Consider the following 10,368-nt stretch of genomic DNA (forward strand, 5'->3'; position numbering starts at 1 on the left):
TTTAGTCAATTTTAATAATTAAAAAATGGAATTTATATTTTTTATTGCGCTCGTGCATAAAGGAGATAAATAAAATTGCATATTACATTTATAAAACTATATTTTACATCACTTTGAGAATAAGGCACATCAATAATATGCAGAAACTGTCAATTTTAAGAAATAGATACATTTAATTATCAAGAAATAAGTACATTGCAACTTATATTGATGTCGATTTAAAACAAGTAAACATTCTAAATCACAAAATAAATTTAAAAAAACGTGGAAAATACCGAACAAATGTAAACTGTTTATTGCTTATACATACTTATGCATCACTTTTATATTCATATTACAAAGGAAGTTAATTCAAATGATGCGCATCTCTTTAAGCCAGTTTGTTAATTTTCTTATTTCAAGATATAAAAAATAAATAAGAAATCATGCAAACATTAACATAAAATAATACAAATAAAACTAAAAATAAAAAAATGAGCAACTGAAATAAAAGGGGCTTATTGGATTTTGGATAAAAATGACCTATTATGATTATAAGATCAATCAATATGGTATTCAATGTATCAAAATTTTTGTCGGAAAGCCCTTTCCTGGATGTATTTGATTTATCTAATCAAAGAGCGCCTTTTACTGTGGTTTTCTTAAAGTCTGTATTTTTATAACCTAGCCAATGGTTTCAATTTGTTTATAATAATGCTGAAGATATTGATCTCTTCATTCAAGATCCATTAAAAGACCTGCGATATGAATTTTACAGTTTACTGTAAGCAATCCAAAAGCCAAAGATCCTGTTACAATATGTAAATATCTTTTTTTAGCTGAAGTGAATTATTAGGTATATTATGTACTACACTAAACAGCACAGCCTTTTTTCACACCGTATATAACTTTTAGTTCAGGGAAAATGATTTTTTTAATGAGTTGGTTGGTTTTTGCAGCAAGAATCGCACGCTTCTGGTCTTTTTTGTAAACTTTTATTCCTGGCTTATGAACCAGGAAAGCATTGTCCAATATGAGAAAATCGTAGTCTAATACGCAAAGTGCATAACCCTGTAAAAAAACAATTCAAATAAGTAAAAATACATATATATTTTAATTACATTATTTTGTAATACTAATTGTAGTTTGAAAAAAAAATTAAAATGATGCTAGAAAATCCAGATTACTCCGCCCAGCATTCACATTCAAGCTTTTAATCAAAGGTGTCTGAGTTTTCTGCACATATAAACACTCCACCTTCCATTTGATACCACTTACGAGCATACACGACATAATAATTTCATGAGTCTATATATTCTTATGACGTGCATTTTAGTCACGCATGCATGATCCATGTGACCAATGTACCGCATTCTATTTTAGTAAACTTAAAGCGCCGAAATCTTTAGTTTTATATTTACATAGTACATGTATCATCCCTATGCAAACATTACAATCCTTTCTCGATTACACTTATAAAATACGTTATTTTTTTAATAATCGCAGTTTAATTTATTGATTAGAAAAACGGCCTCCAAATTAAATATGTTCTGAGTTCTTGATTTATATTATTTCAAAAACCGCATGATACGAAATACATGTCGAAAATCAAATAGAGTGGTGTAAAATTTAAGTAATTGTAAATAAAACCAAAAATTCCAAATAAAAACAATCCGGAAAAACCTAAAACACTTCGACATCCGAGATGTTGTTTCCAGTTACATTTTTAAAACTGTATAACTTTCTACTCAGCTTAAAATTATTATTCCGTTTTAAACTGAAATTTTACACATCGCACTTTCAAACCAGGTAGCAATAAATACCACTTTTCATGACATGAAAGTTTTTCTTGTTTTCAGTATATTATTTTTTAAATAAAAAAGGCGTACTTATTTTACCTGAGTCATCTTATCGCTTTTCCCTTCCCAACTGAGCCTTTCGTCGTATAACGGCTCCGAATGTGTCCCAATAAATATCGGTTCCCAATGAACGAAATACCCCATTCTCTTGCCTATATGAAACACATGTAGTCCTCGAGTTTCATTGGCCATCTGCCATTCTTTCGACTTAGGAACATTATGACATCCAGGACATAATTTCTTATGAAATGGCACAGCTGTACCATTTTTTAGCATCTCTTTCAATATCGTCTTGTTCTCGGGAATCTGCTGGTTTTCGCTAACCTCGAACAAGTGCAAAGGGAAAACCTTAGGATTCTTTCGTAACAGAGGTCCCTTATTTTCTGCAATCATGGCAAGGAATTTTTGAATTATATTTGGACTAGGATACAATTCAATATCAGAAGGAAGAATAAAGTAAGTTTGTGCCGTTTCACGTGCCACGTTACGTCCCACATTCACGGGATATAACAGTTTCTTCTGACTCTTGTACATTTGATCGCTACTGACGTTAAAGTAAGGAGCTGTTAGGGAACAATTATACGATTCCGTAAACATCTTATCTTGGCGTGGTATCTAAAAATGTTTATTTATATAAAAAATAAATTTATAAAAGATCCCATAGGTGCCTATAATTATTGGACTTCATCTTCTACATTACATTACCATATACATACATTTTTAGAAAATTAGTCAAATTATTAAAAATTACTAACAAAAGGTAATTAGGTGTCCTGAAAAAAATAGAACAAATAAAGAAGGTAATAGTTGTTACCTGTTTAGGAACATGCTTCGTGCTAAAATAAACGTGAAAAGTTACAAGTTCTTTAACTAAGGGCGAGGTACAGTCTCTCAGGTAAGCAATAGAATCTAGAGTGATCTGGAAGTCGCTTCCTGGCGCGTGCAAAGCAATGCTAATGGGCCCCTGCCATCTATTCAGAAGTGGCAAAAGATTGTCCAAGAAAGAATAGTCTGCATGGGTGGTATACGTGATAGTTTCTTGACACTTAAAAGTTCGATCGGCCTTCACATAATTGTAGAATACCCAGTAATCGCCGCGCTGTTGCACTTTGAAATCTGACGGCTTATCAAGACAGCGCGTTATCTCTTTCACTTTGTCCGTAATAGTTACCGACTTAGCGCTAGTCGTCGATGCTACTACGATATTAGAAACGACGGCGTCGAAAATGCGCTGAGGAATAGGGGTACGTTTTGTAGTCACGGACGCTTCTCCGTCAAACGTTTTGACGATCAAAGTCGTATCAATGCTTTGTCGGGGATCTAAAGCGGCTAAGTTCCGGCCCGACTGTTGCAACTCTCGAATCAAATGTGACGTGCTACTTATCGAGACAACATAAAGCAAAAAATAAACAAGAACGATTACTAGCACACATTTGACTAGAAATACCCGTCGATTGGTAAACATCACGAATAACAACGTCTCTTGCGTCCGGGGGGTCTCACGTTAAGATAATGATTCGATACTGTCGACATCCCTAGTGGTTAACCAGGGAAGAAATCAAAATTATCCGTCTAACTTCCGGAAACCCATCTGTATCCATAGATACGGCGTTTGATTAGTTTCTCAGCACCTGTAAAATCAAAATAAACAGTGACTAAAAAAGAGAAGGGTACGATAAATACATATTTAACGTTTAAAAAGGCTAATGTTTTCTCAGCTGGCATTAGATATTTCATGAGGCCCTCGATATTCAGGTTTGATAGTTGTGATCCAACATTATCCGAAGAAGGAAAGCCAACCCTGAACCACGTCCGTTAAACCCAAACGTACCTAGTACTTTTAATTTTAGGTCGTTTGATCTAATTTTTATTATTTATTGATTACTATTCCAAATTGTTTGCTACTTCGATATAGTTCCGATACTTAATTTTTCTCATCAACAAGAATAGGTACATCAGTATGACGGAACTGTTACAATTTCTGTTATTTGTTGGTAAATCAGGTTCGATTTTGTCACCTTGTACACTTTTAGTGTTTATAAACATTATAGGCTCGTTTCAACTCAATCGTCTCATTGAAAATCCGCCAACTAAGAATTAAAATTTTACTGGTTGTTTTAACTACTTTGAAACGCGATCTTGGTAATTATTGATTTAGGACGTTAGTGAAAGTAATATTTAATGGGAAACCGGCCAGGACGAAGATGTGAACCATTAATTGTACCACTATCAGGTACACCTCTCACATTTTTTACAGGTACGTCTATTATGTTGGTTAAATTTGAATAAATTATGTTTTTAAAATAAAACTGACATCACATTAAGTCACATCAAGGCACAATTTTAAGTTCCGTTTTTATCAACCGACTATGAATCCTACATATTAAAATGCGATGAATAATTCAGGTAAAATAGCTGATTCTCACCACTTATCGCAAAAACTTACTCGAATATCAACAGCCTCAACAACTTCCGACATTTGCTATCACCCTTTCAAACTTGTCAGAAACACAAAGCAAGTAACTAAAACGGATAAATAGTCTCAAAGCTTACCTAGACAGCACCATATATATCATGTACTATTACACATTACGCTATATGAATCTAATATTGACGCTACTTATTTGCAATATTTCTCAACTAATTTTTTAATCTTTTTAATTGAAAAACGTGGAATACAGCAACGAGCGCATTTATTCTTTTTATTTTGCCACTAGATAATTATATCCAAAATCTAAACTAAAGTTTTATTTTAAGTAAATATTGTATATGTACTTAACTACATATTTATACGTAATAAAATTGCTCAAATTCAATACACGAGGTTATTAATGTAAGTTACTTCACACTTACAGTGAAAAACGTAATTTTTGAAAAGACGAATATTTCATACATTTTAAAGTAAATACAAACAGAGAGTTAATCCTTGGGAATTACGAAATAAATGCTGCGATTTGGCTGATTGGTTAATTTCTGAAGGTTCTTGTGGTATTTTATTACTATATCACGTCATCAGCAGACACACCGTCATTTTATATTTCACAGTTTCTTTTGTTCAATTTGCATGGAATATGTATGTGCGGCATTGGTGAAGATTAGTATGCCACTATTTTTTTCAAATATTTAGGAAGAAATAGAAAAAAAAGTCATGCTTTTCGGTTAAATTTGAAATAAATTAAATAAACTAAAAATGACTCACCCTAACTACCACTAAAACTTTTGACTGCGGACTATTAATTTTGGTAGTAATTAAAGTGACATATCTTTTAGTTTATTTATTAATTTGCCATATTTCTTCTGCTTAAAAATAGATTAACATATAGCAGTGATACTTTATTATACCTACATACATGTAATCGTCAAAGGACGGAATTATCTCTTGAAAAATATACGTGGTATAGGAAAAATTGTACAAATACCTCCGCCCTTTCATAAAAATAATAAAGTAATGATTGCCCAATAAATACAATTTAAACCTTTTAAGGGATGTTACGCTTTATTCAAAAGATTTTGAGTTCGGTTAGTTTAGGACGGTTTTTGAAGAAGCACCAAATTATGCATACATGAATTTGCCTCTGCCGCTGCTTCAAACTACTTCAGGTAAACAGACCACGAGATCTTTCCATCAAAAGTTGGAGGTGTAATTTTTGATGGCCTTACATCGGAATATTTAGCTCCTTCAGCAGAGGATAGTCTTAGCCTTTCTATTTCTCCTTTCATTTCTTCAATCTACCTTTCTATTATGTTTCCCCTTCTTCTCTCTTCTTTTCCATATTGATTTCCATTCATTCTATATTCTTTTCTATTTCATTTCTAATATGATTTATCTTGTCCTCCTTTCTCGTATTTATTGCTTTCTGTACTGCTCTTATTTTCCGTTTCATTTCTTCCTGAGTTGCTTTTAACTATTCCTTCATTTCTATCTGTTGTTTTTTCGTTTCTTCTTGAGCTGCTATCGATTCTTCTTTCATTTCTTCTTGGACTGCTTTTAGTTCTTGCTTTATTTCCTCCTATCCCAGTATCATTTTTTCTTATCCTTTTTCTTATCACTTTTATTTGTCCTTTTTTCATTTCTACCATCATTACCAATAAAGCTTTTATTTGTTCCTGTTTTGTTATATGGGCGAAACTTTCTCTTGAGAACGGATCACGCCTCTCTGAAGTGGTTACTGCAATTCCAAAACCCAGAAGAACAAATTGCACGATGGTTACAACGACTTTAGGAATACAACACGACACTGCAGATGCACTATCCCGGAGACCTTGCGTGAAAATCTACAAACATTGTTCATCTGCGGAAAAGAAAAAGAATTGATGTCGATCTGTTGTAATATAACCGCCGAAGACAGATGAAGGAAGAAGATGTTGACCCAATAATGAGATAAAAAAAAAGCTGAAATTTCAAGACAATCGTGGGCAGATGTGAGTCAGACAACGAAAAGTTGTTGGGTCCAGAGGAATTCCTTAGACCACGGCATTTTGAAGAGAATGATGGAACCAGAAACAAACATCAAGTGGTACTTCCGAAGAAAAGAATGTCAGAAGTGTTAGAAGCAGTCCATGACGAAGGACATTTCGACGTTACGAAGACCCTAGGGAAGATTCGCCAGTGATTGTATCGGCCATGAAGTAGAAGCGATGAGAAAAACTGCTGCAGGAAATGTCCAGTAAGTAGAAACGCCATCTGAGAGACTCGCCATTTCCAGTGACAGACTTCCGTAACCGACACATCTTGGTAGTCATGGATTACTTTAACAAGCGGAAACACACACCGTTGCTGAGAAAATTGTCAATGACTAGATTAGTCGATATGGAGTACAGAGGCGACGTCACTGATCAGGACAATCAGTTTTAGGAGGGGGCAGTATAACATGTACGTAGGCAACTCAACATACATAGTGACAGAGAAGACCAGATTTTTTAGACGTCACATTCTGGATCATTCTAGAACATGGCTAGCCACTATAAATAGTTGCTGCGGGGTCGGAAGAGTTAGTACTTGATCGCGTTATGAAACGATCAAAGTGAAGAAATTAAAAAGTGGCGACATAGTGTTGAGATAATGGTGAATTAATTATATCTAGTAGTGTTAATTTTTAAAAGCAAATTGTTAAATAAAGTTAGTAATAATAAGGACGGTGTTTTATTACGTGACAGAAACATATTGTAAGAAGTATTAGAAGATGTATGTGAAAATTTCAGAGTAGTGGAAATGCAATAAAACATAAAGCGAAATGTAGAGCTTAAACTGTTAATAAAAAGAATGTAATAGCGAAGTAATTAAGGTCGTTGAATGTAAACAAAGAAGACTACAAGGTTGTTAATATAGTTGTAAGAAGATAATAAGCATACATTATTAGATGTAATATTTAGAATACGTTGGTTTGACTAAATATTATTAATTTATTGTAGAGACAAAGATATAAATTAAAGTCCTTGACTGCATCTACATGGAGAAGATATAATTTAGAGAAAAAAATTCATCAATCTACTTCAATAAAAACGAGATTATAGCTCAATTGTAATCTTCGTTTTAAATCGTACCGGCGCCTTCACCAATTTTTTTAATAAATAATTGCCGAAATCTTCTTGAATGACTTATTTCCGACACTTAAACAATACACAAGATTAACCGTTCAGAACGACCACCAATAAATGTAAAATTTGATTCTTCATGCATGCGAACAAAATGGTACAAAAACTGAGTTACTTTTAAGAAAATTTAAAAGACTAAACAACTGTCATCTAAGATAACAGAATTGGTATAACAACAAATAAAACACCAACTTAGCTTACTCAGTTTTATAAATTGTATTACGGACAAATAATTATTAATTTTTGAAGTAAACGTTAAACTGATATTTAATGTTGTCGCCTTCTAATAGCACTTTATTTAAACAAACTGTTTCCGACGAATTAATTATTGGTTTACTATTTTCCTACTTGTTATGTTATCACATTTTTTTTTGTTGAAAAGTGGACGATGACAGTCTTGGTTTGGTAAATTTTCAAAATGTTTCGAGAACACCTAGCTAACCATGCGTATCTCTGAATATGCATCATATTAAAACAATACTTTGTTTACAGTTGAACTGCAAAAATGATTTGATACAGATAATTTTCAATTATAGTTAGTTAAGAATTAATACACTAGCTATTATGTTTATGCTGTTTATATAAACGTCAACAACAAAAAAATGCACGCTTCCACTATTTCAATGCATACTGTGAAATTTATAATTCACGAACAGCAATAATATGCGAAAACGAATATGTTAATAAGTTAAACAAAAGAAAAACGAATCGATCACAATTGTTAAATTAATTTCATGTAATTAACTTTTTAAGTTTTAGGGAGAAGGGGAGAAAATATCATTTTGAGAATATCGTTTTAAATTTACCATATAAAATTATAAAATATCACGTCATCAGCAGACACACCGTCATTTTATATTTCACAGTTTCTTTTGTTCAATTTGCATGGAATATGTATGTGCGGCATTGGTGAAGATTAGTATGCCACTATTTTTTTCAAATATTTAGGAAGAAATAGAAAAAAAAGTCATGCTTTTCGGTTAAATTTGAAATAAATTAAATAAACTAAAAATGACTCACCCTAACTACCACTAAAACTTTTGACTGCGGACTATTAATTTTGGTAGTAATTAAAGTGACATATCTTTTAGTTTATTTATTAATTTGCCATATTTCTTCTGCTTAAAAATAGATTAACATATAGCAGTGATACTTTATTATACCTACATACATGTAATCGTCAAAGGACGGAATTATCTCTTGAAAAATATACGTGGTATAGGAAAAATTGTACAAATACCTCCGCCCTTTCATAAAAATAATAAAGTAATGATTGCCCAATAAATACAATTTAAACCTTTTAAGGGATGTTACGCTTTATTCNATACAAAAGACTTTTTTCTAACAGTCTGACAATGTATCTGTACGCTCTGATCTTCGAAACGACTAAACAAATTCGGATTAAAACTTTGTTACGGACATGGATAAGTCTTTTAACTGTTCACTGTTCAGGGAAAAAGTCGATCCTACAACACCTATAAGCATATAGAAGTTGGCCACCCCTAATCTATATCATAACTCCATTTCCAGGTAATCAGATCAAATCTAGTCACTTTAGGTAGGACGCGTAAGTACAACTAACAAAAACGTACATCTATCGATAACATTTTAATTAGGAAAAATATTATGTATATACTTACTAAATTAAATAGTAAAAACACTTGCTGCTGTAGCTATATAATTTTTAGTACGATAACTTGCTAATAAAAAATGATAGCTCTCATCTACACCACAAAAACATAATGCTGCCGAATGGCATTTCAACAACACAATGAACGCACTACAAACATTATTAATGTCGTTAACTATTTTACAGTACGTAATTCAAAGATTACAAAAGTGTACATGTATACCTACACGCCAAATAATTTACATATACACGTGTACATGTGTAGGTGGATTAACTGCAATTAATACCGATTGTAAGTTAAACTTGGGCCACATTTAAAAGATCGTCATAGTCACTTCTGCAATAAACTAATTAATTAAATCATTGCAATTATCAAATTTTAAGAGGGTCCCTATCTAAATTGAACTATTTTTCTCTTTAATTGCTCCCACACGCAAATACTTATTTTGTGGCAATTGTAGTTATGAATTACTATAAACAGCGTGGTAAATATCATCTGTAATGCCTATACCTGTTACTGCAATTCGTCGAATAAGTGGACGCGCTGATGAGATGCAATCACGTCTGACGGTTTCGACGGAACATTCATCACCATGAACTTTTTGAATTGTAAGAATATGTACCGGAAGGAAGTAGATGCTTGAATTGACTCTCAATACGCGTGTAATTAAGAAAATGTTACAAATGAGGAGGTATTGGACGTCAATAAGGAAACGGAGACATAGGAAGGTGGGCTAGATAGGACACCTTCTGGAACATGATTGGCTAGTTAAAGATATATATGTACTAGAAACAGAAAAAGATGTCGCTCGTTCCGTTGGCTGGCATTCTCCTACTTCACCACGGAAAACTAATCGTAAGCTGTGTAGAGAAAAATTGATAGGACCATTTTTACTGAATATAAAAAAAGGTATTAAAAATTAACGATTAAATCGTGGTCATATCATAAAACTATCATAAAACATTAAATAAAAATCGAAAATTAAGCTATATCCAGTGATCCAGATTAATGGAACTTATGAGAAAGAAATTTATGACACGATAATCATGACATAGATAGATGGTACCTAGGTACCTACAAACCAAAAAATGTTAAGCAAAGTCTTTATTATAGGGTTGTTCGGAAAGTCATTTCGTTTTTTCCTGACAGAGGATTTAATTGTATTCTTTTGCACCCAACTTCACATTTAAGCCGTATAATTTTTATATGCTTTGAGAGCTCATATAGCAAGGCTTGTGTGTGAAAAATTCCAATTAATTCTACGCAGTAGTTTTTGGTTGGTGCCCTTTTAAATATGGAGAGCG

The 10,368-nt window shown here is 32.7% G+C and overlaps 1 protein-coding gene across 4 annotated transcripts in view; it reads right to left on the reverse strand.

Moving 5' to 3' along the window:
- Nucleotides 1-120: 120 nt before the first annotated feature.
- The window catches only part of LOC108732821 (beta-1,4-glucuronyltransferase 1), a 19,735-nt gene continuing 9,487 nt past the window's right edge, over nt 121-10,368 (reverse strand). For 2 of the 4 annotated variants that reach the window (XM_025976633.1, XM_025976635.1), the window contains exons 2-4: nt 2,653-3,469; nt 1,878-2,453; nt 121-1,050 (exon numbers count right to left, since the gene is read on the reverse strand). In XM_025976633.1, coding sequence (XP_025832418.1) covers nt 853-1,050; nt 1,878-2,453; nt 2,653-3,303 — 1,425 coding nt within the window. In that variant the 5' untranslated portion in view covers nt 3,304-3,469 and the 3' untranslated portion in view covers nt 121-852. Of the gene's footprint in view, nt 1,051-1,877; nt 2,454-2,652; nt 3,470-4,284; nt 4,494-9,073; nt 9,279-10,368 lie in introns of those variants that run through there. The other 2 variants (XM_025976634.1, XM_025976636.1) reach the window with 2 other exon arrangements.

Source organism: Agrilus planipennis, unplaced genomic scaffold, assembly GCF_000699045.2.
Source record: "Agrilus planipennis isolate EAB-ADULT unplaced genomic scaffold, Apla_2.0 scaffold68, whole genome shotgun sequence".
Classification (NCBI taxonomy): Eukaryota; Metazoa; Arthropoda; class Insecta; order Coleoptera; family Buprestidae; genus Agrilus; species Agrilus planipennis.